Source organism: Cynocephalus volans, chromosome 10 (genome assembly GCF_027409185.1).
Source record: "Cynocephalus volans isolate mCynVol1 chromosome 10, mCynVol1.pri, whole genome shotgun sequence".
Classification (NCBI taxonomy): Eukaryota; Metazoa; Chordata; class Mammalia; order Dermoptera; family Cynocephalidae; genus Cynocephalus; species Cynocephalus volans.
This window is the reverse complement of record NC_084469.1, coordinates 34,544,816-34,572,756: the sequence shown is the minus strand read 5'-3', so window position 1 is coordinate 34,572,756 and position 27,941 is coordinate 34,544,816. Positions and strand designations below refer to the sequence as shown.

The window sequence follows — 27,941 nt, the reverse complement described above, 5'->3', positions numbered from 1 at the left end:
CCTTCCAGAGACCATGTGCCCAGGCTGAACCTCTGGGCAGATGGATTCTTCCCAGGCCTGAGAGGAACTGTAGGAATTCTCATGTCCCCTTTTTCTCCCACACTTCTCTAGCCCTGTGTCAAGAAGTCCCAAGCAATTTATACCCCTCTTTCTGCAATTCCCACTGGGCTCAAGCCCAGGAGGAGAGAGAGCTGGCCTCAGCTTCCTTTCTTTTTGAGCTACCAAAGCCTCCGTGGGAGAGACTGTCCTCCCCGGTTTCTCAGGAAACTGTGGCTAAATTATGCCTGGCTTTGGGTAGAGGGGGCCAGGGTGTGTGGAGTAAGGTGGGGTGATGGTGCCTGGGACTTAGACAAGAATGGGATAGTGGTTGGTTCAGAGACTGCCTACTTTACTTAACAGCTAGAATTGGGTGAGGAGAAGGCAGCTCAACTCCAATCCTAGCGGATTAGGGAGATTAAAGTGAGAGAAGAGAAAGATGTCCCAGAGACCAAGAGGTAAAAAACAGGGGTCCTTGTGGAGGGAAGGCCTGGGAGCAAAGTAGGGGGCTGGGACTCGGGGATCCCTCTCCTTGAATCTTTCTTTAGGGTCTGGGGTAAAAGGACAAAGGCTGGGGAAGATGAGGTGACTGAGTATGTTAGTCTCTGTGTTTGTCTCTTCATGTCCCAATCCTCCGTCACTCGCATTTTGACAGCTCCCAGGTCAGCCCTCTGGCTCCTTGCGCCCCCACTATTGCGGTGGGCACCCCCCCTCCTCACAGTGCTGCACAGTGACCTTTTCCAGGCCTTGCTGGGTGAGTAGTCCCAGTTTTCTGAGGGGCAGTGGTGGAAAGGGCTGCCTTGGGCATGTGAAGGCAATTGCTTAACTTCAGAGCTGGTTGGGAGCCTGGAGATTATTTGGTCCAAACTGAAGCCCCACGCAAGGTCATCCCCACAGTGTCCTCCATCAGAGTCCGACCAGCTTTGGCTGGAGGAGCTCCTCCCTTACCAGACAGACAGCAGAGATGATGGCAGGGTGGCCGGAGAGGCCTAGGGTGGGGGAGGGTAACTCAGTTCTGTTCCTGTGACAGACATCCTGGACTATTATGAGGCCTCCATCTCAGAGAGTCAGGTAAGGAGGTGGGAGTGGGTTCTTCCTGAGGGAGCAGGCAGGGCTGGAGGGGTGAACAAAGTGTTGCTAATATTAAACTGAGACTTGGGGGCCCTGGGGACAAAATCCTGAGTCAGTGGCCCAAGGGCTTGGGGGCACTGAGAATGCACTGTCTCTGGTCCTGTGGCCCCTTCTCCCTCTTTCTTCCCCCTTTGCCTGCCCCAATTTCAGGCACTAAAGAGTCCAGGACATGATTACTTTTCAGGCTTCCTCCTGTGATTCCTGGGGGAGAACTACACCCTCAGGGATTCCCCCTGCCAGCCCCTCCCTCACACCTACCCCCTACCATGGCCTCCCTCCAGTAGTTAAACAACAGTGGATGCTCCCAGCCCAACTATGGGTTCATCCTCCTCTGAGAAACGAAATCCATGCTCATCATCTTTGCTGTTGTCGCTGGTGGCTGGCCAAGTCTCCATATTTGCCACAGGACCTCTCCGTTTCTGCTTCTATCTCCTTTCCCATTATCCGGGCTCCTGCCGGCACGGAAGGAGTTAACTCTGCCAAGGCACCCCCCATTCTGGCTCCTAGCTCCCTCCCTCCTCCCCCTGCTTCCTCTCTCCTCCTCTCTCCCCTTCCCTCCTCGGCTCCACGGCTCCCTCGGCCTCTGCTGTCTCCAACCCCCCCACCCCACTCCCCCCGCCACGGCCCCTAGCCCCTGGCTGTTTGGCAAGACCCCCCCCTACCCCGGGACTCCCCGAAATCCAGTTTCCCTCCCCCAACCCAGCTCATGCCCCAGCCCCCAAACTCAGGGGCTGTCAGCCCCCGGTGCCCCCGCCCTGCCTGAGAATTGGGGTGTGCTCCTCAAGCCCCCTCCCTTTCATTGGGGAACCCCTTTTAGGGCCCCCTTCCCGTCCCTCCCACGCTCCCCTACCCTTCCCTTCTCCAACCCCCTCCTTCCCCTCTCACCCCTCCCCCCATCCTGGCCCCCCCTGCAAAAGTGGGGTGCGGAGGGGGGAGGGGTGAGAACCCACGGAGGGGAGGAACGAAACTCCGATGAAGTCAGAGCCCCTTACCCGCCGCTGCGGCCAGGCCCCCCAACATGGACTGTCTCTGTATAGTGACAACCAAGGTAAGCATGATGGGGGGGCTATAAGGTGGGGATAGGGTATGAGTTTATGAGATCAGGCAGGCCTTATCTGGGGCTGGGGGCCCTGGAATTAGATCATCAGAAGTAAGATGTAATTTGGGGGTCATAATTTAGTTTTGGGGTTCACATCTGAGAAAATGCTGGATTTGGCCACAGGTGCCCCCTGGAGTGATCCCTTTGTACCTTGTAGACAAATGGAAAATTGGGGTATTTTGTGGTTTGGGGGGCCTTGTGGGTTTTGGGGTTCAACAACGATGTTTGAGAGAGACTTGGCTCACATGGGAGTCCTGCTTGTGTATGTGGGAAGGTGGGCTATGTTTGGGGGTCCTCTTCCTCCTGGGGAGAAAAGCTGGCTTCCAGGTGCCTTGTCCAGTTTTGGGGGGCTTCTGGCATGGGGGTAAAGGTTATTGGTTGTGAGTGCCTGACTGGTCTGGGGGTGTCAGGTGGCAGGGAAGGGGTGGGCCTTCAGGCGATAGAACAAGCGTCTGGTGGTAGATACATCTGGGGATGCTGTCTCAATTTGAGGGAACTGCTAATTTGGGGTTCAGTCATATGCAATGAAGATAGTTGGGAGTTGTCAAGAGGGCTGGGGCCTGACACAGGATCACCTGAGGGAATGGATGAGGTGAGGTTAGGATTTCGGGTGCTCCCATGGGAGGTAGAAGGTTGCAGCAGCTGAGATTGCCAGCTCCTGAAGAGGAAGATGAGAGGTTTTAGGGGAGAGGGGATTTGAGGAGGGGAACCAGGTGGGTGGTGCAAAATTTGGGGGTGGCCCAGGCAGGTGCCCAATAACCCCATCTCCTCCCACACTGCATCTAGTCCTGGTCGAGACAGAAGAAGAAGAGCAGATAAAGGGGGCTGTTCCAGTTCCCCCTGACACTTGGGATCAAGGTGGGGGAGGACACCTGGATTTAAAGGTCCCTAAGGATTTATGACTGAGGTTAATGGGGTGAAAAGGCGTAGGAGGAGGGCAGGGCTGGCAGCACTAGGTATCTATCTGTACGAGGATGTCTCTGTGGTCAGAGCCTGGAAAGGGCAGGAGATCTTGGATGGGCAGCGCAAGCAAGCTCCTGGTGGGATACAGAATACCTAGGTCTTTGCTTCCAGACTCGGACTAGAAAGCGAGATGCCTGATGTGTGGAGAGAGGCTTGGGAGGGTGGCAGGCAGCTGGGGGTTGGGAGGTGGGACAGGAAGTGGGGGCTGGGGGAGGCGGGGTCCGGGTGAGTCACAGCCTGGGGAGGGGGTTATATTTAGTGGGAACTGCAGTTTCTCATGGGAGGGAGCTGAGGACACACATGTTCCCTGCCACAAACTCACACATGTGTGTACACATGCGTTGTGCACGTGTGAGCATGGTTGGAAGGGATTGGGGGCTGAGGACCTGTATGTAGGTTTGGAGTCTCGACCCCCTTTCCACCAGGGCTACTTGCTTGTTCTCCATTCTGTGGGCTTTGGGCTTTCTCCCAGGCTGCTTCTTCCCCCCATCCCTTGTAGTTTCAATTTTTGTGCCTCAGTTTCTCTGGCCCGGTTTCCTTTAGGGTCTGCTTGTTCCTCTGCTCCTCCTGTCTCCTGCGCTTAGGCCTGCCTTTTGCCTTAGTCTCCCTGGCTGTGGTCCCCAGCATACAGGTGTACACAGAAAGCCCATTGGAGTGTGCGGGCTCTCACTCCAACACTGGGACACAGGCATGCGAGTGAGGGTGAGGGGCTTGCCTGCACTGGCAGCTATTGAGGGTGAGGAGAGGGGGACTTATCCATTACCACCTCCAGACTCCTACTTCTTCGACGGAGTCCAGGGATGGGCATCCCTGAAGGAAGGAGGCTTGCAGAGAAGATTATGTATTTGGGGTTTTACCGAGGTGTGGAGACCCTGGCCTGCCACATTCCTTAGTCAGAAAACTTGTCAGCCTCGGGATGCGGAGACTTCAACTCCCATAAGGCCCTGAGGCACAAGATCTCTCAGTGTTAGAGGGTTGCTGCCCACAGCACTGTTGGGAGTTGTGGTTCGAGTCTATCCAGGGCAGCGGACGGTAGCCCAGGAGAAGCCAGTAAGGGGCACATGGCCGTGTCCCCCCCCAGTTCTGGGTGGGGTAGGGAGCTTTGTGGTCGTTGAGCTCCTCAGCTCCGTCTGAGAGCCCTCCATCTTTCATTGCCTATATTTAGACTCCTGCCGCAGTAATTTAAGGAACGTTTATTGAATGCCTACTATGTGCTAGGCCCTGTGCTGTGTGCAAACTCTGCTTCACAGCTATCAGTTTGTCTTACTCGGTTCCTACACGTATCTCTGCTAGTATCTCGCTGTCTCTGAGCATCTTTCTCCCACTCCACCCCCGTCCCTCCCCTTTCTCCCCGCGCTGCTGCCGCCGTTGCCATAGTAACCGGCGACGACTGAAGTTGCGTGGCGGACTTGAGGGCCGGGCGAGGGTGGCGGAGGGCGGAGCAGAACAAGTGGGGGTGGGGGTAAAGTGGGGAAAAGACGGGGTTATTTGGCCAGAGCCCGGAGGCGAAGTGGTTAAACCCTCCGGGTGGTCCTTATTGGGCAAAGCTAAGATGCCGGGGGCGGGGCAGTGTGGCTAACGGCCTCATTCATTGGCGGGCAGGGGCGTGGCGGAGGGACCGTGTGGGCGATGCCGGGGGAGCAAATGGGATGCAAGTGGACGGGGGCGTGGCCTCCTGGAGGCAGGTGGGCGGGGCCTGGCGTACTCTATCGAGGGAGGCGGGTAACAACCCTCGGAAGGGGAGGGGCTTTGGGGCTGGGTTACCTGACTGAAATGAGGGCGGGGCTGACCCAGGAGGGGCGTGGCGCGGTCCCCTTGTGCGGAAAGGGGCTGCAGTCCCAGGAACTGCGGAGCGTGGGGTCTTTGGACAGGAGAATCCGGGGGTTGGGAGATCTGACGTCTCAATCTTCCTAAGATGGAGGCCTGTTCAGATTTCATCAGAGCAGAGCACCCCTCCTACCTCAGTTTTGTGTTCCAGGGAGACGGTTGCTAGGCGACAGCAAAGTCCTTGATTGCTGTGTTGCCAGGCAACGGGGAAACGGAAAATGGAGGGAAAAAGGAAATAGGGGAGGGGGGAGGGTCTTAGTGGGCCATAGCGCCCACTGGTGGAGAAGCAGGGCCTGTGCATTTTCTATTCTAGAAGGAATTTTGAATCCAGCCCCTTCCGCTCTTGGTCCCTCTGAGGATCCGAGCATTCTATTTGGATATGAAATTAGGACATTGGGGGTCATCTGAGGGGCGCATCTAACAGATGCTCATCAACGGGGTCAATCTCGTATAGGCGAGATTCTAGGGAAGTCATCCTTTCTGCCATGTGTAGGCATTTTATAGAAGGCAGACAGCTGATTTGAGGAAACCCCTTACTGGGTTTTAAGAGCTAGAAAGGTGGGCGTTCAATGGGAGAGTATTTGGAAGAGAGGCTTTCAGGTTCAGTTGTTTGGGAGGAAATGGAAGCCTCTGAAGAGATCTGAGGCAGTCGGTTTGGTGTGTTCTGGAAGATTTATAGGTCAATGCAAATTGCAGGCCAGATCTTACTTCGGTGAATATTTTTTGAGGCTTGAGTGTTGGGAAGATATATTTGGGAGCAATCTTCCAGTAAAGTTGGAATTCAGAATCATGGAGGGGATGTTGAGATGTAGGGAGGGCAGCCAGAAAAGGGAATAATCTATGAACTCGAGGAGTAAAGAAAAGGATAGGGAAATAACTCTTAATACAAGGGTTTGGGAATAAATCGAAGAAGTTACAATTGAATTTGGAGGGTCTGCTTTAAGGTAGATTAAAAATTCCCTGAAATTGGGTTCTGGTGGTGTACTGGGGACTGATATATTAGAAAGGCATGAGCGCCTCATTAAATTCAGGGATGTGGACAGGGGACCCCAAACAAATTTGAGATCTCTCATTTGGATGTTTATACTAGAGCAAGAATAATATTTGCATCAATTTCAGGGGCTCTGTTAAGTGGATTGAGGAATAGATATGACTTAGAAAGGGATGATTTAAGACCCCTTATTAATTTGAGGGCACACAAGGATCAGTGTTCCTTTAAACTCTTGCAGAAGCATTGTCTGGCTACCAGGTGGAGCTGGATGGCAGGGGGGACTGTGCTGGTTAGAACAGATGTCTTGGAATCTGAGGGGATGCTCCATATTAACACTCTTTGTGGCGGGCTGGTGGGAGAGGCAGTTTAGATCCCTTGGAGGTTCTTGTAAGTGAGGGAGAGTTGCTCTTGCTTCACTGTTCCTGAGATTCCAGTAGTGATGAGATGTCCAGTAAGGTTTTGGAATGGGTAGGGGCCTAGAGATTTTGGGAGTGAGGGATTAGGTGGAATAAGGGGTCCCTGAAAACCAGAGAGATAAATTGGTAAAATTTAAGAGTGTCTCTATTTGTAGAGGGGTGGGAATAGGAGTATACTGTGGAAGGTGAAGTACACAGAGAAACGGCTGGAGCCGGGGAAGTTGATGGCTAAGAGGGTCTCCCCTCACCCCTCTCTCCCATCGTGACGCTCTCCCGTACTGCGCAGGCGCTGCCCGCCCCCCCCCCCCCCCCCCCCCCCGGCCGCAGCCTGGAGTCGCCGCGGTCGCCGCAGCCCCCGCCCCTCTGCCCCTCCCCTCCCCCAACCCTGGGACCCTTGCTATTCCACCCACCCCCTTCCCTCAGTACCCCCCCTTCTCCATGTCGTCTCGGAACAGATTCGCCTCCATGTGTCTCTGCGTGGTACGTGCCGCGGTACGGGCTTCGGTCCCGCTCTCCTCCTCCCGGACCCCCCAAAATCTCAGGGTGCAAGCCTCATGTGCTGTCGCTCTTCCCTCTCCTTGGCGCGGGGTCTTTGGGTTGCAACTTCTCGCAGACAGGCGCAATGGGTCGCCCCTCTGCACTTTGACTCACACCCCTCTGTTCTGGGGATGCAAGCATCAGTTCCAGGTCATTCCGTGCAACTGGGGCTCCGGTGAGGAGGGGGCCAAGGGGGATGGCACAGCAGCGACCCCGTCGTGTCCCCCTAGGCCTTTTACTTGTCTCAAGTCCTAATATATTGGGGTTGCAGACTTGCCCCAATAGCACAGTGCTGTCGCGGGTCAGTGCCCTGAGTCCCAGTGGGGTAAAGGGGGGGTGGGCCTCCTTTCCCGAGCGGCTTTACTTGCCCTGTAATCCGGGACTGAGAGGTGTTGACACCCCCACCCCCCAGTTTGCAGTTTCAGAATTACTCTTCCCTACCCCCACCACTCCAGGCGTTTTTTTTTTTTTTATCCCCCCTCCCCCTTGCTACATGTACAGTCGAAAATTTCCAGTGACTGAACATAGGCCCTAACCTCCTCCCGTCACATTCTGGGAATTTCGGTACCTGTCCCTTGTTCCCCATTTCCCTCACTGTGTCTCCCAATCCGGAGGAGCCTTTTCCTCAGTGCCAGACACTCCCCCCCATGGGGGCGGGGCAGAGAGAGGTGTTTGGGGTCTCATGAATGAAGTTTACCTTCGTTTCCCCTTTAGAATAAATAATCAAATGTCCCTCTTCATGTTTCCATTTTGAGTGCACTCTGACATTTCTTCATCAGATTCAGGAATTTTCTCTGTGAGGTGGGGTGAAGATGGAGGGGCGTTGGGCTCAATCCTCCCCCAGACCCCAAAACTTGGGAGCTACATGTTCTGGCCCTCTCTAATTTACTGTGCAGGGCATTGGGGGCCATGTAAAGTGAGAAGGAGAGCTGCTTCCTCTCTCTCCCCCTGGACCCCCCAATTCTGGGTCATTGTCCCTCAGCTGGTGCACTGTCCAGGCAAAGACCATCTTCTCAGGATGTGGAATGAACAGTCTCTTTCAGTTCATAGAACTTTGTTGTCCAAGGCAGCTCAGCCTTTACAAAGGGCCATTTTGCCTCTACCCCCCCTGCTTTCCTTCTTTTCTGCTTTTTGTGCCCGTGGTATTGCAACCTGGAGTTCAGGATTCTCCAAGTTGTGGCCCAGAGAATAGACTCCATCTTGATTAGCCCCTATTTTCCGTCTTTAAGGCTCTTTAAATGCATCAGGGTGCTTCTTGATTCTAGTTGTCTCTGTATCCTGGTTTGAGGGTCTTCATGTTGACAGGACCATTTCCCTTTTGCCATTCTCTTAGTGAACCCTTAGTCTACACCCAAAGTTGTGTTACATCCTCAGCCTGGATTCATCATCTTCATAATTTTCAGACTCATACTCTAGTATCAGGCATTGACCTTGATAAGCTTCCTCCCATTTGATCTTGCAGCTGTTGCCGTCCAAATGTTGGGGTACTCTCAGCTTCTCAGAAACTTTTGGGAGGGAAGTTCTGCTTTCTCTTTTTACCTGTGTGTACCAGGGAGTGGTACACATTCTGTCTTCCCTGCTCCCTGAGGGAGCCCTGCATGTGGAACCCTCCTCCTCCCCTGGGCCTGGAGTTTGGGAGGGTCTCCTCCCGTGAAGGCCAGCCACCTCCTGAGGAGAGGAGCCCGTGAGGGCAGAGGCAGATGTGGAAGGGCCTAGGCAGAGCTGCTGCCCTTCACCACTGTCTCCATCTGCCCTTTTCCTCTCTCAGGCCCCCAGTTAATCTCATTTACTGGTGTCCCCACTAAGCTAGCATGGGAGGCCTTTGAGATGACAGCTGGTTAATTGGGTAGGGAGTCAGGGTCACGTTGGGCCTTTCACCCCAAAAGGCCAGAAGGAGACCAGGAATTTACTCTGAGGCTCTATACGCTACCTTCTTCCCCAATCAGGGAACCTGGCACCCATTCCTGAACCCCTGCTGAGGGGCCTCCCTACTGCCTCCATCCCCTCCTTCCTCCCTCACCCCATCGCCTTCTAGTATATCCGGATTAGCTGGCTGGGCTGTGGGCTTTTGTAGGGGTGGGGCTAGACTCCTGGGGCCCCTTTGCTGACTACTCGGGAGCCATTGAGTCCAGTGAAGGAAGAGCTGGGCAGGATCAGCCTTGTCCTGCCTGGGGTGCTGATGCCAAGTTGAAGGGCTCCAACTTTAGTCCCTGCCTCGGGCAGGCAAGGTGCTGGAGAGCCAATGGCTCATGGGGTAGAGGCTGCTGTGGGGAGACTGAGGCAATGAATGTGGGATGGGGGTGGGACAGAATGCAGAGAAGGTGCAGCAAGTGGAGTATGGGAAGGGAGTCTAGAATATGGGGAATGGGATTAAGATGATGAGGGAAGTAAAGAAAATGGGAATGAGATGTAGAGAATGGGGGTACAAGTGTTGGGCTGGAGTTCCAAAAGGGTGGAGAGACTTGAGGATGAAGGCCTGGAGAAGGGGTAAAGACTACAGATGCCAGAGTAGGGGGTAGGTTGGGTAGAAGGCCAGGGTCCTGGGATGTGAGAGGGATGGGGCTGGGACTTGTGGAGAGGTGAGAGGTGCTGAGACCCTGGCGGGAGAGGGGGCTGTTGGGAGCGTGGAGAGAGGGGAACCAATGGGCTAGAGGAGAGGGAGGGGAGGAGCTGGTCAGGCCCCAGGGCCTTCCACACTGCACTGGCTGGGGGAAGAGGAGGCGGCAGCGGGGCGGACAGCCTGGAGCCTGAGGCACTGGGCTGGCCCCTGTGACGCCTCTGTCCCCATCTCCAGAAATACCGCTACCAAGATGAAGACACGCCCCCTCTGGAGCACAGCCCGGCCCACCTCCCGAACCAGGTAAACGCCCCCGAGCTGGTGCACGTGGCGGAGAGGAACTTGTCCCACCTCGAGGCTGTCCACGGGGTCGTGGGCCACGCCCACCTCTCCCCCCTCAAGGTAGGAGACCCTGGTGGCCCCCTTCCTAGTGCGGCCCTCGGAGCCTCGGAGCTGCAGCAACCCCCAAGGGCCGGTAGGGTGAGAGCCAGAGAGCCGTGGAGGGGAAAGCCGGGACTGGAAGGGTTCTGGGGTTTGGGGGCTGGAAGCACCTTGGTCCCTCAGAGGAGAAACAGACCAGGCAAGTGGGAGTGGATGCAGAGCCCAAAGTCCGAATGTGTGTGTGTGTGCGCGCACGCATGCACACATCTGTGTCCGCGCTCGCGTGCATGTGTGTTGAGATGTGTGCGTCCCCTAGAAGGGCCCCCAGGCCCGCACGGCCCTCTTCCTTCCTTCACACCCCCAACCTCTGTTTCTGTTTTCTGTGTTCCAAGTGCCCGCTGCCCTCATTTGCTCTTGTCCCTTCCTTGCCTTCTCCCCCACCTCCGCCTCTGGGACTGGCTCTCCCCGTCCCTGAGTCTCCAGCCCTTTCCATCTGTCTGACCTGAGGCATCACATCTTGGGGCCTTTCTGCCCGGTCCCCTGCCCCAGCCTTTGCCCTCCTCCTGTGCTCACCCCCCCCCCCCCCCCCCGCAGCCTGTCCCTCCCTGCTGGCAGGCTGGCTGGATCTCGATGCTGTCTCTCTCTTCCTCCCACGCATTCTCCTTTTCCTCTCCCTGATCCCCAGCTCAGGCCTGTATGGCCTGACCAGTCCTCTCCCTGGTCAGCCAGCTCCCCCTTTTGCAGTTTCCCCCTTTCCTGTTCGTCTCTGTCTTCTGTCCTTGCCTCCTCTCATCCTCTAGGATTCTCACCTCCACCCATATATTCTTTCTGTCCCCGTCCCCCCATTATTATTCACCACCACCTGTTTCCCTTCCTCTTCCTTCTCTGTGCTCATGGTGTTTTCCCTTTTCCAGCCCTGGGGAGGCCTTGTTTCTGAGACCTTCCATTCTCCAGTCCACTGTCCATCTTCTTCCCCCTCAAGTCTTCTCTTCTAGGGACACAGGATGGGGAGGAATGAAGAGCACCAGGCAAGCTGTGAGATTGAGGGGGACACTGTGGGGTCAGGGTGGGGACTGTAGGATGTTGTGGGATGCCTTGGGAAGGAGAAGGTCACTGACATTTTACCAAGAACATGGAGAGGAGGTTTCTGAGCCTAGGGTGAGGCGGGGAGGGGGCAGCAAAGGGTCTGGGGTGAGAAGTGGCAGGAGAGGAGTTGGAGGGGAGTAGGAAGGGTAAGAGGTCCTGGGCAGGGGACAGACAGGAGTAAGACTGTGGAGGACGGAAAGTAAGGTCCTGGAGATGGGGATGGTGTGGAGTATTTATGTGAAGCTCTGTGGCTGCAGGGAGTGAGGGAAGGAAGACTAGAGCCGCTTTTTGCACTGCGGGGCCATTAAGTCACTGGGAAGGGGGAAGATGAGAAGGGGAGGCTTGAGGGGTGGTACGGGTACAGTGCTGGCTGGGGTCAGAGGTCAGGAAGCACAGGGAAGTGGAGGGCGAGCACTGCTGGAGGCCACAGCAAGCCAAGGAGGGCTCAGCTGGGGGACAGGAGAAGCCCCAATTTTCAGAGGAGGGGAGGAGTGGGTTGAGAAGTGAAGGACTGGGATTTGGGGATAGAGTCTCGAGGGACTGAAGATGGGATAATGGAGAATTGTGATGATCTCTCTGGGGAATTAGAAATTGGGATGGATGGGCTGGCCGGTTAGCTCCGTTGGTTAGAGTGCAGCCTTGTAACACCAAGGACACAGGTTTAGATTCCTGTACAGGCCAGCCGCCAAAAAAGAAAGGAAAAAAAAAAAAAAAAAAAAAAAGAAGAAGAAGAAATTAAGATGGAGGACGAGGACAGGAGATTAGTTGGGGATGGGGCAGGGAAGCGGATGGAGAATGGAGGTTGAGGTTGGGAGATGGAAATTGAAGGGTGGGGATGGAGGGTGTAGGATAGGGATAGAGATTTGAATGTGGGAAGCAGGGTCTAGGATGGGTATGGGACTGACGATGGGGTATGATTTTGGCAGTCGGTGGCTATTGACTGGACAACAGCGTTTACTGAGATTTGAAGGGGTGGAGGATGGTGTTAATGGATTTATGGGTATTAAATCTATTACAGAGCTTGAAAATGGTCGGTAGTTTGTAGGACTGAGAAATAGCAGTAGGAGAGAAGAGGGAACCCTTTGCAGGGAGAGAGCGGGAAGGAGACCGGGCGGATCTTCGCGTTCGGTCGGCTCCAAGTAGGTATCTGTTTAAGGAGGAAATAGGTTGGAGACCCCGGAAGGAGGTTCTTGGCGGCCTCCCCTCCATTGCCATAGAGACGTGGCTTCTGTTGCCTTGGCAACTGGGGAAGCCCCTAGGACTGGCCTAAAGCGGGCTCCGCCGGGGAGTCTAGAGACCAGGCGCGACTGACGTCAGGGGCCTGGGCACGCCCCTCTTTAACCCTTTCCTGAATGGAGTAGCGGGAGGGAGTGGAGGAGCAGGCTAGGACCCGGATGCCTTTCACCACGCCCCCTTCCTGACGTCGGTCACCACCCCCTAGGGTGAGGGGCCGGGGGGAGCGAGGAAGGCAGGTTTCCAGGATGCGCTGCGCACGCTCACCTCTTCAGCCTGCCCTCCTCGCGGCCGGGCTAGTGGGGGGCGGGGCCCAGGGCCGGCCAGGCGGGGCTAGCGGGCCCCTTCTGCGCTGTTCGGGAGTCTGGTGGACCCCAGGCCACGCCCCATCCCCTGCCTGTTGTCCTGACGACAGGGCCTCCAGGAGGTGGGTCTCCCCAGGTCTTGGCTGGTCTTAGATACCGTTGCTAGGCAACACGGTCCCTGGAGGACCGTGGGGTGGATTGGATGGCGGGCGGGTGAGAGGGAGGGAGGGGCCTGAAGCTGGGGGAACCCTGGATTCCTAGGGTGCAAGGTTTAGGGCAAATGTGTGTGAAGGTGAGGGAGAAATCTTGGGGGAGGGTTATGGAGATATCTGGGTATATGTGTGAGGATAGGGATAGGGACAGAGACGGGGGCAGAAAGCGGGGAGTAAGACCCGGTGGACATGAGCCCTGGGGTGTTCGTGTGTAGCACATAAGGCATGTAATACCCTGTGGTGTTACATCCGGTGAGAAGCTTCCCCCCAGCCTGCCCCCCCCCCCCCCCCCCCCCCGCTCCCCACTCTTTACCATCTGCTGCTCCCCTCTCCGTCTGGCTGTCTCTCCCTTCCTGTTTCTCATATACCTCCTTCCACATGCAGGGGGCCTAGGCTGGGCAGAGTTAGACCCATGCACGTGTGCATCTGTATGTATGTGTGTGTAGTGCGGATCGAGGCTGGGCCCTTGAGGAGCTCTAAGGGTGGCAGAGTGGGCTTGGCTAAGAGGCTGAAAGGGTAGCCAGGCTGGCCGGACTCTCGGTTATGGATTCCCTCTTGAGCCAAGGCTCAGGCAGCTTTTCATCTTTGTTTCCCCTCACAGGCCAATTCTCCCCCTGTGATTGTCAACACAGACACCCTAGAAGCCCCAGGATATGTGAGTTGTTTAGATTTTGGGGCTGGGGCCATTGCAGAAGGAAGGGGAGGGGAGTGGGCCACAACAGAAGGGGAGGGGCAGGTTCTCAGGCAGGAATGTCTGTTTCACTGTTTTTGTGTTTCTGTCCCATGCTGGAGTTGCAGGTGAACGGGACCGAGGGGGAGATGGAATACGAGGAGATCACATTGGAAAGGGTGAGCAGGCTCCTCCATCTGAGGCCCCCTTGGCTCCCTGTCCATGCTTTCCTCTGTGCCCATCTTTTCTTTTCTTTTTTATTTTAAAAGATGACCGGTAAGGGGATCTTAACCCTTGACTTGGTGTTGTTAGCACCATGCTCTCCAAGTGAGCCATGGGATGGCCCTGTGCCCATCTTTTCTAGGTGGCCAACCTCTCACCTGTTCCTTCCTGCTCTGGCTGTACCTCTCTAACCCATTCCCTTCCCCACTCACCTTGCCAAAATTGGGCATTGAGGGGAGCTGACCCTCTTCCTCTCCTGCCCAGGGTAACTCAGGTCTGGGCTTCAGCATCGCAGGTGGCACTGACAACCCACACATCGGGGATGACCCATCCATTTTCATCACCAAGATCATTCCTGGCGGGGCTGCTGCCCAGGATGGCCGCCTCAGGTGCGGAGAGGAGACGGGGTTTAGGATGCTGGCTCCCTTGAAAGGGAGGGCCAGGGAAGCAGGAAGCTCCTGGCTCAGGCCCACCTTGCTGCTCCCAGGGTCAACGACAGCATCCTGTTTGTAAATGAAGTGGACGTGCGGGAGGTGACTCACTCAGCGGCGGTGGAGGCCCTCAAAGAGGCAGGCTCCATCGTCCGTCTCTATGTCATGCGCCGGAAGCCCCCAGCTGAGAAGATCATGGAGATCAAGCTCATCAAGGGGCCTAAAGGTAGTAACCTGTCTTGTCCCTGTTCCTGTCCCAACTGTCCTGTGCCCCAAGTTCTGCTTCCCAGGCACCTGGACATCCACCTCTGCCTTCCCCTCCACCTAGGTCTTGGCTTCAGCATCGCAGGGGGCGTGGGAAACCAGCACATCCCAGGCGATAATAGCATCTATGTAACAAAGATCATTGAAGGGGGTGCTGCCCACAAGGATGGGAGGTTGCAGATTGGAGACAAGATTTTGGCGGTAAGGACCCCCATCACTTTTTCTGGACCAGACCTGGGTCTTACCTACTGGCCCTTGGAAGGCCCAGGTGGTTCCTTATCACTTCGCCCCAGTGCGTCTGCCTTGGGACCATTTCCGCCTGTGTCTGAGCTTTGCTTCCTTGACCCCAGGTCAACAGTGTGGGGCTAGAGGATGTCATGCATGAGGATGCTGTGGCAGCCCTGAAGAACACGTATGACGTTGTCTACCTAAAGGTGGCCAAGCCCAGCAATGCCTACCTGAGTGACAGCTATGCTCCCCCAGACATCACAACCTGTGAGAGCCCTACAAACGCCAAAGCTCCCCGTGACCCATCCCAGTTACCCCCATGACCCATCCCAGTTACCTCCATGACGTGCAGTCCGTGACCTCCCCCGTGGCGGTTCCTCTTCAGATAGTCCCCTGCAATAGCCACAACCTCTGGTACCTGCTGGGGTTGGAGAAGAGATGAAAATCAGTCACTGTAGAAGAACAAGAAAAGATTGTCAACAATCTCTCCCCTGGAAGGCACAAGGCCCAGTTAGTTGGTTTTATGGATAATTTTATCAAATCTTCAAGGAACAGATAATTCTTATGCTCTTTGAGAGTATAGGAGAAGATAAAAGGTTTTACATTTCATTTTATAAGGCCAGTTCAAATGGTCACAAAGTTAATACAAAAGTAGGAAAGTATAGACCAATTTTGCTTCTGAATAGAGCAGAAGTTAATAACAACATAGTAGCAAACCCAACACAGCAGCCTATTAAGAGAATAACATTGTCACAGTGGTGTTATAACACCAAGGTCAAGAGTTTGGATCCCTGTGTTGGTCAGCTACCAAAAAAAAAAAAGCATTTTTTTTTAAAGAAAACTAAAGGTAGTTCAATATTAGGAAATCATTATTAGGAAATCTCTTAATATGGCTCATTATATTAAGTTAAGGGAGAAAAACTATTAGATCATCTCAAATAGGTATGGGAAAGGCATTTAATGAAATTCAACATCTATTTTCAGATGAAAATTTGTAGTAAACTAGGAACAGGGGAATTTTTCTTAACATGATGAAGAGTAGTTATCAGAAACCAACAACAAACATTTCATAATGATAAAATCTTAGGGGCTGGCCCGTGGCTCACTCGGGAGAGTGTGGTGCTGATAACACCAAGGCCACGGGTTCGGATCCCATGTAGGGATGGCCGGTTAGCTCACTGGCTGAGCCTGGTGCTGACAACACCAAGTCAAGGGTTAAGATCCCCTTACCGGTCATCTTTTAGAAAAAAAAAAAAAAATCTTAGCAGTGTGTCCACTCATTTAAAGGATGCCTCTTATCATTGCTATTACTATTCGTTGCTTTACAGCAGAGTTTCTCAACGTTGGTGCCATAGACGTTTTTGGACTTGATAACGCTTTGTTGTGGGGGGTTGTCCTGTGCATTGTAAGATATTTAACAGCATCCCTGGCCTCTTTCTATTAGATGACAATTGTATTCCTGCCCCCAAAACAAAAATGTTATGACAAAATTGCCCCAGCAAACTTACCCTGGTTGAGAATCACTCAGCTCAATCTGGTTGAGATTTCAGACAGTGTAGCAAGACAACAAATAAGCAGATGTTACATTTGGAAAGGGAGAAACAAAATTATTCTTATTTGTAAATTATACTATTGTCCATCTAGCTTAAAATCTAAGTGAATTAATGGGAATACTTAGAAATAATATGGGAGGTTAAAAATGTGGCCTTCAGTTGGTTAGAGTGTGGTGCTATAACACCAAGGTCAAGGGTTCAGGTCCTCATACTGGCCAGCTGCCAAAAAACAAAATAATGTGTGTGGCCATATGTAAGATAAATAACAAGAATTAGTAACTTCTCATTGATAAGAAGATGTAGTGGGTAACAAGATCCCTTTTTCTATAGAAAAAAAATTCTACAGAATTTTCTGAAATATAAGCTTGACAAGAAATGTAAGATTTATATGAAGAAAATGATGAAACTTTATGGAAGGACATAAAACAAGACTGGAAAGAATGAAGTCTCACACCATGTTTCTGGATGAAAAATCTTAGTATGCTGAAGATCTCAACCCTCTCCAAATTAATCTATACATTTTATGCAATCCTAATCAGAATTTTAATGTTTTTCCCCCTGGGAAGTTAGCAGGTTGATTCTAAAGTTCGACTGGAAAAATATGTGTGGGAGAATAGCTGAGACATTTTTGGAAAGGAATACTGAGGTGTGACTGCCCCTATCAAACATGAAGTCATACTGTAAAACCATATTAAAGTAACATGGCCCTATTTCTAAGTACTATATCCAACCAAAAGGAATCTGGGCTCCTTGGAAAAAGGGCCAATACCAAATCTTGGGCAAGAATTTTTTTTTTTTTTTTTTTTTTTTTTGGTGACTGGCCAGTGCAGGGATCTGAACCCTTGACCTAGGTATTTCAAGGCAGTGCTCTAACCAACTGAGCTAACCAGCCAGTCCTTTGGGCAAGAAATGTTCAAGGTGAGCTTGTAACATATTTCATACTAGAAAGCAAGGAAGGTATCCAAGACTGCTAGGGTCATTTCAAAGACACAGGTGCCAAATTGATGGGGTTCCTACTGGCCATTCAGTCAAAACTCATTAAATATATTAAAGTCCATGAGGTCATAATAATACTTAAAAATAATTGGGTACCTTTGGAGGATGCTAGGGAACTCATTCATTCTGAAAACTGATCATTAAAGGGAGAGAGTCAAGCATTTATTCTCCCTTTCTTGCACAAACTGCACTTCAGAGTAACCAAAAGGTTGACATAGGACAGTTTTTCTTGATAAAAGAATTGCCACTAATAAATGCTCCCCAGTCCCTGATAGATATTAGAACTGGGCAGCAATCTTCGATGGCAGCTAAAACTTAGGTGAAAGGCTGACGAGACACTTTATAATGGATGGACGAGGCTGATAACACCTGAACTTACAGATTGATCTTACCTAGAAGAAAGACAACCAGGTGTTGCCGTATCCTGTGGTGATGCAGTAGGAAGTACACAGCACCACCTCTGAAGTGTACTTCCTCAAAAATTGATCTTGAATCTGACCGAGCCTCTAGAACGAACTACCAGTTCACATGAGATCCAAGGGTAGAGGCACAGGTTAAACAGCACCATGGGAATGGAAGCAATCCTTTCTTTCCCTGTTAGAATTTCCCTCATAGAATGTGTGTAATTCCTTCAGACAGTGACCTAGGTTTTTCAATAAGTGAGTGGCCAAGAGAAGAAGGAAAAAAAAGGGGGGGGTGAGGGTGGCAAAGAATTTTCTGGATTAAGAGATTTGAGAGACACAGCAACCAAAAGAAAATTCAAAAAGCATGGTGTTAATATTCTTTTATTTCACCATCCCTGGCACACTGAGGACACATAACCTTCAAATCTTTGTCCCCTAGGAGAACCAGCTTCTGATGTCACCCATATGTTCCTGACCCCTGATGTCACTGTGATCTGATGTCCACTTTCCCGCCAACCTTAGTATCTCTGGCAGAATAACTTCCCTTTCACCTGCATCTGGCTTTCCTGGTTCCCTAGGGAGAAGGTGGGGTGGTGGGTGCTGTTTCCCTCCTTGTGTTTTCATCTCATCCTCCTGCCATGTCTTCCCCCAGCTTATTCCCAGCATCTGGACAACGAGATCAGTCACAGCAGCTACCTGGGCACCGACTACCCCACAGCCATGACCCCCACTTCTCCGCGGCGTTACTCCCCAGTGGCCAAGGACCTACTGGGGGAGGAAGACATTCCCCGAGAACCGAGGCGAATTGTGATCCACCGGGGCTCCACAGGCCTGGGCTTCAACATCGTGGGTGGCGAGGACGGTGAAGGCATCTTCATCTCCTTTATCCTGGCCGGGGGCCCTGCAGACCTCAGTGGGGAGCTGCGGAAGGGGGACCAGATCCTGTCGGTGAGGGAAGGCCTGCCCCTGCCTTCGTAGCCCCACCTCTCAGGGCAGAGCCCAGAGCTCATGGGGGGCTTGGGTGGGCTGAAGCCTGGTCCTCATGCTGGACTACTCCCTGCTCCACCTGGACCTGAGAAATGCTGCCTCCCTGTCTGCAGTGACTCAGCCTTTCCTCCTGTCTCTAGGTCAATGGCGTTGACCTCCGCAATGCCAGCCACGAGCAGGCTGCCATTGCCCTGAAGAATGCGGGTCAGACAGTCACAATCATCGCTCAGTATAAACCAGAAGGTACCAGGCCTGAAGTTTCCTGTCTGTGCACTGAGATGGTCACCAGAACTCTGCCTCCTCAGCTGATGTCTTCAGCGGGGGCAGAGGGGGTGGCAGTAGGATGGGGCCAGAGCTCAGGAACCTTCTTGTTCTTTCTCAGAGTACAGCCGATTTGAGGCCAAGATCCACGACCTTCGGGAACAGCTCATGAACAGCAGCCTGGGCTCAGGGACAGCCTCCCTGAGGAGCAATCCCAAAAGGGGTTTCTACATCAGGTGAGCGGCTTCCCAGCTGGGCTCCTCAGGCCCCTGCAAGTTCTTTGTTCTCTGCTTGGCCCCTGTCCTCATCCACCTCTTTCCCTAGACCCTCCCTGGCTCCAGCTCCCCCACCTAGGCCTGGCACCCAGCTGGTGTTCATGGGCTTGCTACACAGGTTAACATTTGTGAATACTCCATGTCTGTTTGAAAACAGCCTCTGCCCCAAATATACCAATTGCCTTCTAGCCCCTGGTTACCCCAGCACTTCCCCAAGGACTTCCAGACTGCCCGATAATTTGGCACCTAAAACGTTAATGCCTGGCTTAGCAGGGGGCCTCTAGGATAGCCTGTCTCCTGTCTCTTCGGTGGTATTTTGCTCCCTTCCTGGGGCTCCTCTTCCCATGGCTTCCTCTTTCCCACCCTGCCCCAGTGCAGACACTGTGGCTCAGGTTTCTGCCACACCCTCTTCTCTTCTTCCTCTCTAATCCTGTCTACTCACATGGCCCCTTCTGCTGCTCCACTCTGCAGGTGTCTCTGCGCTGGTAGCCTTGGTAGCCTGACTTCTTCCCAGAGGTCCAGGCCTGTAATTCTGGCCATCTGCTTTCTGGCCGTGTCCACTGGGATGTCCCACAGGCATCTCAAACTCAGTGTGTTCCAAACTGAGCTCTTTGTCTTTCTTCTGTGCACTTGGATTCTCTGTTTTGCCGAATCAGGGTTTTCTCTCATGCTGAATCCACCACTATGCACCGAGATACCTGGCTCAAACCTGAGTCTGCGCTTGGCCCTGTCCTCCCTGCTGGGGTCCAGTTGGTTCCCAAGGTCATTCAGTTCTGAAGCCCAGATGACAACAAGTGATTTGTGGGGTCCCTTCTCTTCTTTCCAGTCCATCGTTTTACTCTGCCTCTTTGCTTTCATCAGAGAGAGCGGTTGTTCCTTCTCTTGTCCTGAACTCAGGGGTTGTGACTTATTTATAGGAATTTGATACTGATAAGGGTAACCAAAATTTGCAAATGATGGACCTTTTTTTTTCTTATGAATTTGAGCAGATTCTGGGTTACCCATGTGACTTTGTGACATGCACACATATTGCAAACTGCTTTCTTGAGAGGGTGGAGTTCTAGCTCTCCCTCTGGAACTTGCACACAGCATGGACTGAATCATGGGGAATAGTTGTGGTGATTATGAGTTACAGTAAAGTTTTTGGTCCCCACACAGTTCTTGGGTTCCTCAGAGTCCACAGCCCCCTTGGGAGTGCCATCAGCAGCATGCACTTTGCTGCAGACGCCTTGTCCAGCACCTCTGCTGGGTCTCAGGGTGGCTGGGGCCTCCTTCCTGGAGTCCTCAGTCAGGCTCTGACCAATAGCCACTTGCCCTCCAGGGCCCTGTTTGATTATGACAAGACCAAGGACTGCGGCTTCCTGAGTCAGGCCCTGAGCTTCCGCTTTGGGGATGTTCTGCATGTAATCGATGCTAGTGATGAGGAGTGGTGGCAGGCGCGGCGGGTCCACTCTGACAGTGAGACTGATGACATTGGCTTCATCCCCAGTAAACGGCGGTGAGTCTCCTGGGACATGGTCTTCCTACCCAGGCTCTGAAGTTCCCAAGGTCCCCCAGGGTGGGCAGCCAGTAGAGGATGGGTCTGCCCTCTGATCTCTTTGGGGTCTGTCTGCTGGGCCCTCCTGGGGACTATGGGTCTCATGAGCCTTTGGGACAGGCAACTCCTCACTGAAAAGCACAGGGCCCATGGGCAGCTGGGAGATGTGGTTATCAGCTGGTCCAGCTGGACCATAGGGCCCCTCACTGGGCATTTCCCTACCCTCCCCACTCAATATATTCCACAGGGTCGAGCGACGGGAGTGGTCAAGGTTAAAGGCCAAGGTAGGTGGAGGAGAGTTGAGCATGGGTGGAGAGTCAGGGACTCACAGAACCGAACAAGTAACCAACCATGTGGCCTGCTTTTTCCTCCTAGGATTGGGGCTCCAGCTCTGGATCACAGGGTAGGTAGGGTCAGTGTGGGAAGACGGGGTAAGAGGAGTGCTGAGCTGCTCTTCACATCCTTAGGAAGACAAGACAGGGTCTCTGGGTCCCCTATCTCAGAGCCCTTTACAGACACCCTACCTCCCACCAGGTCGAGAAGATTCAGTGCTGAGCTATGAGACAGTGACACAGATGGAAGGTGAGCCCTAGCCCTGCCTTGGCCCAGTCCCTCCTGCTTCCCTGCTCTGCTCGCCACCTAAGCTGCCCTCTCTCCTCAGTGCACTATGCCCGCCCCATCATCATCCTTGGGCCCACCAAGGACCGCGCCAATGATGATCTTCTCTCCGAGTTCCCGGACAAGTTTGGATCCTGTGTTCCCCGTGAGTGCTGGGGCCTCGGGTGGAGGTGGAGTGGGGGTAGGGATGGAAGTGGGGGTTGGGGCAGGGTGGGGAAGGGTACAGAAGCCCCAGGGCTGGGGACCACATGCAGTGCCGCCTGTGGGCAGGGTTCCTCAGAGAAGGGGTGCTGCTCAGCCACCCTCATGTCCCCCAGGCCAGAGGCTCGGAGGCCCCAGAGGGTGCTGGGAGAGGTGGTTCTGTCCTTCCTCAGTCTTGGTTGTCTTCCTCAGCAACCCCCTTCCACCAAAGGACCAGCTGAGCACTATGGGGGTTTCATTGATGTAGGCAGGTCTTTAGCTAGAGGGATGGTGGTTAGATCTTTGTGGGGGTGGGGTGACATCCTGGCAGATACAACACGGCCCAAGCGGGAGTATGAGATAGATGGCCGGGATTACCACTTTGTGTCGTCTCGGGAGAAAATGGAGAAGGACATTCAGGCACACAAGTTCATCGAGGCCGGCCAGTACAACAGCCACCTCTATGGGACCAGCGTCCAGTCCGTGCGAGAGGTGGCGGAGCAGGTAGGAGCCCGCGGGCCCTGTCCTCTTCCTTCTGCCCTCCCCACCCCACTGCCTCCCTCCAGCTCTCTCTAACTCTCTTCTCTCTGTCTCTTTCCCTGCTGGGTCTCTACTCCGCTGCTCCACCTCCTTCTCCTCTTGGGCCACCCTGTCTGACCACCTGCTCTCTTGTGCCCTGCTCCCCGCCTCCCTCGCTTCCTGACCCCAAACTCCCCACCGCTATCTGTCCCCTTTTTCTCCTCCCCTGCTCTCCTCCTTGCCCCATTTCTTCTCTTTTCCCATGGCCTTGTCTTTGGTGGCTTGGCCTCCCCCAACTTGGCCCCTCCCTTGTCCCTGATTCCCCTGTCCCTCACCTTTTCCTGGGGTCCCCACCCCCTCTCCAAACGCTCTGCTAACTCCCTGTCCCTGCTGCTCCCCACCCGCCTGCCCTCCACGGCTCCTTTCTCCATCTGCCTCCCCTCCCTCCCATCTGTCTCCCCTTGTTCCTTCCATCTGTCTGTCCTCTGTCCGTCCTCCCCATCCTCCTCCCTCTATCCTACTTCCTTTCTCCTTTCCCTTTGCTTTTGCTCCCAACCTGTCCCATTTCTGCCTTCCACACCCCACCCACTGCTGCCCCTCTTGTCCCTCCTCCCTGCCTGCTTCTCCTCCCTTCCGTCCCTCCCTCCCTCCCTCCCCCCTCCCCCTCCCTCCCCCTCCCTCCCCCTCCCTCCCCCTCCCTCCTTCCCCTACCCCCTCCCTCCCTCCCCCCCCTCCCGTGCTTGGCTTCTTCCCTGCCTTCCGTCTTCCCCTTTCCTTTTTCTCTCTGTCTTTCACTCTGCCCATACTCCCTTCCCACCCTGACTCTCTCTGCCCACGTGTCTTTCGACATCCATGTCACTCGCCCTTTGGCCAACCTCCGGTTCCCCACCTTTCCATGTCCTGTGTCCCATTCTGGCACCCCGTCTGTCCTTTTCTGTCACTTGCTGGTCCCCCTCCGCCCACCTTGCCTGCCCCCAGGGGAAGCACTGCATCCTCGATGTCTCGGCCAATGCCGTGCGGCGGCTGCAGGCGGCCCACTTGCACCCTATCGCCATCTTCATCCGCCCCCGTTCCCTGGAGAATGTGCTGTGAGTATGGTCCCCGGGGCCTCCCCTCCCCCGCACCTGTGGCCCTGGGCCTCACAAGGCCTCTGCGTTGAACTCTCCCCTCAGAACCCTGGACAGCCCTTGAGGGGGATCTGCACGGAGAGCTGGAACCCAGAGGATGCAGGGAGTCCCAGGCCTTCCCCCTCCTCGCCTGCCTTGGGCTAGGCAGGACTACAACTCCCAGTAGCCCCTGGGGCACCTGACAGCTGGGGCAAGCCAGGGCCTCAGGGGCTGTTGGGAGTTAGAGTCTGAATCCCTTCTGTGGGGCTGAAGGCTGGAAGAGTGAAGCTCTGGAGAGGGCCCTGGAGTAGCCACATCTGGCTGGGGTGGGTCGTGGGGTGGGGGTGGGGTGCTCATATGTGGCCCCAGAGGATATTGGGACTTATATTTTTTTGCTACGTGCTCCAAATAAGAAAATGCCGGTTGCAACTCAACATCCGTGGATGGAGGAGGTAAAAGGCAAGGTGGGGCCCACGCAGACATCTCTCTCCCTTTTCACAGAGAAATTAACAAGCGGATCACAGAGGAGCAAGCCCGCAAAGCCTTCGACAGAGCCACCAAGCTGGAGCAGGAGTTCACAGAGTGCTTCTCAGGTGAGGCTGCAGCGAGGCCGTCGCCAGCACGTAGGGCACCTTAGCCTGGATTCCAAAGAACTGCCCCTACTGCATGGACAGCTTAGAAAGAGGTGTCCCCTGGGGGTGGTGCAGCCCCATGGCCCATGGTTTGGAGAGTTAGAAAAGGTGCCACTTCCTCTGTGCTGGTGCCACCCCCCTCGACCAGGCCCTTGGCCTCACTCCCTGCTCCACCCCACTCCCAGCCATCGTGGAGGGTGACAGCTTTGAGGAGATCTACCACAAGGTGAAGCGCGTCATCGAGGACCTCTCAGGCCCCTACATCTGGGTCCCAGCCCGAGAGAGACTCTGATTCCTGCCCTGGCTTGGCCTGGACTCGCCCTGCCTCCATCACCCGGGCCCTTGGTCTGGACTGAATTGCCCAAGCCCTTTGCACCCCCTGGCCTCCCTCCCACTCCTTCTTATTTATTTCCTTTCTAACCGGATCCAGCCCATTGGAGGGGGGACACTCCTCTGCATGTATCCCTGCACCCCAGACCTGGGCTTCTGAACCCCAGGAACCTGGAGTCTGGGGGGGGAGCTGGGCTCCTGGTTCCGAGCCTTGCTCCTTAGGACCCCTACTCCTGCCCGCCCCCAATGCACACAGACCTACCGGGGGCCACCCGCCCTCTCCCATCTTCTCCCACACACATTCCAGAAGTCAGGGCCCCCCTCAAGGAGCACCCGCTGCAGGGATGCAGGGCCACAGGCCTCCGCTCTCTCCTGAGGCAGGGGCTGGGGTCACTCCTGCCACCATCATGACTCCCCATGCCCCTTGATTTCTCATTTATTTTTTCCATTTTTTTCCTTCTCAAAGGTGGTTTTTGGGGGGATATGTAGGGGGACTCCACTGTGGGCCCCCTGCCTTCCACATGCTCCCCACCTTTTTTCTTTGCTGGTTTGCATGAGTGGAAGGTTTAACTGTGGCTTTTTTTTTCCTGGGATTTTTTTTTTGGGGGAAAGGGGAGGGATGGGTCTAGGGAGTGGGGAATGTGGGAGGGAGGGTGGGGGGGCAGGGGTCGGGGTGTCCGGGAGCCAGGGGAAGACTGGAAATGCTGCCGCCTTCTGCAATTTATTTATTTATTTTTTCTTTTGAGAGAGTGAAAGGAAGAGACAGATACTTGAAACTCGGTGTGTGGCCTGGTTATTTGGGACCCAGGTGTGGAGGGAGACAGGTTGGGGGCACAGGGATGAATAGGTCTGGCCAAGTCAGATCCTTCCTCACCCCAATCCAGAGAGAATAGAGAGGCCAAAAAAAGGGGACTTGGAGGGAACCAGCAAATCAAGGAAGCAGAATTGGTGAAGAATGGGCCTGGAAAGGCTGGAGCTCTGTCCAAAGTCACTGACAGACCCAGATGTGCTCGCTTTGGCAGCACATGTACTAAAATTGGAATGATATAGACCCAGAAAGGGGAGACCTGACTTGCATGGGACCCTGAAAATTCAGTCCAGCCCTGAGCACTCCCCTGGGCTGTCTCAGTCCTGTTGGGCAGCACAATAGTCCCTAGAGGGACATATTGAGGAAACTTTCTTCATTTGTGTTTGTGGAGTTGTGGATGGAGCTGGGCTCTGGAGATGATCTTTACAGAGGTTTGCTGATAAGAAATGCTATGTGAATATTTTTCATTAGCTTTCTTTATGCCCCATCTCTACAGGAAAGATTTGAAGCAGCTTTGCAAATAATGAGGGTAGGAAAATAGAACATCGATAACCCAGGATAAAATAGGAGAAACAGATACACTAGCAATGAGGGTAAATGTGATCTCCAAGTTTCCTGATGGCCAGAGCAAAAGGAAAATGGTCCATTACCTAGTCATAAAGGAGAAAGAATTTTAGTTCTTGTAGGGAGTCAGATTTTCCTGCTCCTAAGTTCTGACTGAAATGTCCAAGATGCTGCTTTCTGAAATAGTGATACTCAACCTTCCTTTGGCCTCTGTTCACGTGCTTGACAAGCTCCTGTCTGAGCCGTGGTGTAGGTAAGACATTGCTGACACCAGCTGTGATATCACCTCCTTCCTCTGCTTTTCAGGGGCCCCAGAGGGGAAGACTAAGGTAGAGAGCCTAAAGCTGTGGTGGTTAAATCCTGAACAGTGCAAGAGGGCAGTTTTTGTAGCCACCCCTAGTTGAGAGGTGGATGCAAAAGACTGACCCAGGGGCAGTGATTCTGGGGAGGGCGTGGCTGCCACAGCCTAACCTGATCCAATGATAAAGGCAGACATTCCTGATGGGGTGTCACTAGAACTGGTGGTCCCCTCCATGTGCAGAATTTTCAGTGCAGCACCCTGTCCAGCAGAATCTAACCTACTCAATCCTGAGAGTAGGATCCAGGGTCTGCATTTCAGGAAACTGCCCGGGTGAATCGATGTCTTGCTGGGCGGAGACGCACTGCTTCAGAGGACATTTTTCAAATAATCCTACTAGCTTGGTTCTGCGAAGGAGCAGGTGGGTTGAAGCTGTGCTGTTCTGTACCATGGGCTGAAGGGAGGAATCTGGGAGCTGAGGAAGGTGTGTGCAGGTAACACGTTTGGATCTAAGGAGTTAAGGATAGTTTACCTGGAAGGGGTAGAATCACCTAATTCTACATGCATTATTTTCTAAATTATAAAAGTAATACATGCACCTGACAAATTTAAGTAAATATAGAAATACATATGGTTAAAAAAAAAGTTCCTTCCCTGTTTCATTCCATATACTCATAAGCTTGGTTGCAGTTTAGGATGTATTATTCCAAGTCTGCAGAGAACTCTTTCCTGACCGCTTACGAAGGCAGTATACTTTAGTGGACAAGAGCACGGGGCTTCCAAACAGACTTGGGTTCAAATCCTGGTCCCCCTTTCCCAAACCCTCTTTAATTCTTTCAGCAAATACTTATTTGGATTTTCCTTGGTGTCAGGCAGTGTTCTAAATGCTGGGATGGCAATGTCCTTGTCCTCAGGGAACTTTGGGTCCATCCAATGGGGATGACAGACAGTAGGTAATAAACTATCTCCAAATGTATCATTACCTGACAAATATTATTTAATGAATGTATCATTATTTAAATATTAAATAATGAATGTATCATTATTTGACAAATATTATTTAGTGAATGTATCACTATCTGACAAATATTGTTTAATGATATATGCCGTTAAATAGAGTGACTGGTGAGCACGTGTCCTTGCTAGTTGAGACAGGATGATGAGGGAGGCCTCTTCTTGGAGCAGCGTTTGGGTGGAGGCTGAATGATTACAAAGACTGGGATTGAGGAGAGTTTGCCAAGTGGAGGAGTAGCAGGGCAGGAATGTCTGAAAGGTTGGATGACAGGAGGTCACTGAGATGGAGCAAGGTGGCGGGTGGGAGATGGGTCGGAGAAGTAAGCGAGGCCTGACATGTAGGACTTTAGGAGGATTTTACTCAAAGTGCCTTCAAAAGCTTTGGAGGGCTGTAAGGCCGGAGCCACAGGGTTTCTGTTTCAGCAGGGCGGCTGCATGTGCTGAAGAACGCACAGTAGAGGGCGATAGAGAGCCAGGTGGCTGTGGCTGAGGCTGAGGTGAGAGATGGTGGTGTCCCTGCACTTTGGGCAAAGAGCTTAACCTCTCTGAGCCTCAGTTTTACTTGCTGTAAAATGGAAGTAATAACTACTTACCTCACTGTTCCTGTGAGGAATAAAGGAATAAAGATAATACATGTAAAGCCCTTAGCACAGTGCCTGGCACACGGTAGACATTGGTAACAGGCAGGGCTGGCTGGTTAGCTCAGGTGGTTAGAGCATGGTGATGGTAACACCACGGTCCGGGGTTCGATCCCTGCACCAGCCAGCTGCCAAAAAAAAAAAAAAAAAGAAAAAGAAAACATTGCTATTGGCCTCTTGGTCTATTTTCAGTCACTGTGTAAAGCTGAAAGTTAAATAAAACCTGGAAACATTTGGAATTTTAGAATTTTCTAAAATTTTGGGCCGGCCTGTGGCTCACTCGGGAGAGTGCTGTGCTGATAACACCAAGGCCCTGGGTTTGGATCCCATATACGGATGGCCGGTTCGCTCACTGGCTGAGTGTGGTGCTGACAACACCAAGCCAAGGGTTGAGATCCCCTTACCGGTCATCTTTTAAAAAAAAAAAAAAAAAAAGAATTTTCTAAAATTTTCACCCTCCAAAAGTAGGAAGGAGGCACAGAGGAGATCCTGGTCACAGATCCTTGGCTTTCCCGGGCAGAAAAGTTGGGGTGTGGCTGGGGTGGAGAGAGTGGAGTCGGGAGGAGAGAGCCGGGACAGAGAGAGAGACCCCTGTCCCCACAGAGATGGGGAGCTGAAGCCCTTGGCGTGGG

The 27,941-nt window shown here is 53.4% G+C and overlaps 1 protein-coding gene across 4 annotated transcripts; it reads left to right on the top strand.

Moving 5' to 3' along the window:
- The first annotated feature begins 453 nt into the window (after nt 1–453).
- Nucleotides 454–24,573, top strand: DLG4 (discs large MAGUK scaffold protein 4). Of its 4 annotated transcripts, XM_063111759.1 has the most exons (22): nt 454–494; nt 692–790; nt 1,067–1,107; nt 9,795–9,860; nt 13,376–13,429; nt 13,573–13,623; nt 13,931–14,055; nt 14,154–14,323; nt 14,426–14,562; nt 14,712–14,856; nt 18,195–18,490; nt 18,670–18,772; nt 18,912–19,026; nt 20,387–20,563; nt 20,850–20,886; nt 20,978–21,005; nt 21,137–21,184; nt 21,264–21,365; nt 21,732–21,904; nt 22,898–23,007; nt 23,527–23,618; nt 23,843–24,573. In XM_063111759.1, exons 1-22 carry the CDS (start codon nt 476–478, stop codon nt 23,947–23,949), a joined length of 2,295 nt encoding a protein of 764 aa, XP_062967829.1. In that variant the 5' UTR covers nt 454–475; the 3' UTR covers nt 23,950–24,573. The 4 variants fall into 4 exon arrangements, with proteins under 4 accessions (XP_062967829.1, XP_062967827.1, XP_062967826.1 ...); XM_063111757.1 differs by lacking the exons at nt 454–494; nt 692–790; nt 1,067–1,107 and adding an exon at nt 2,129–2,215; XM_063111756.1 differs by lacking the exons at nt 454–494; nt 692–790; nt 1,067–1,107 and adding an exon at nt 2,129–2,215 and having other exon boundaries at nt 13,376–13,430; nt 13,565–13,623.
- The last annotated feature ends 3,368 nt before the right edge of the window (nt 24,574–27,941 follow it).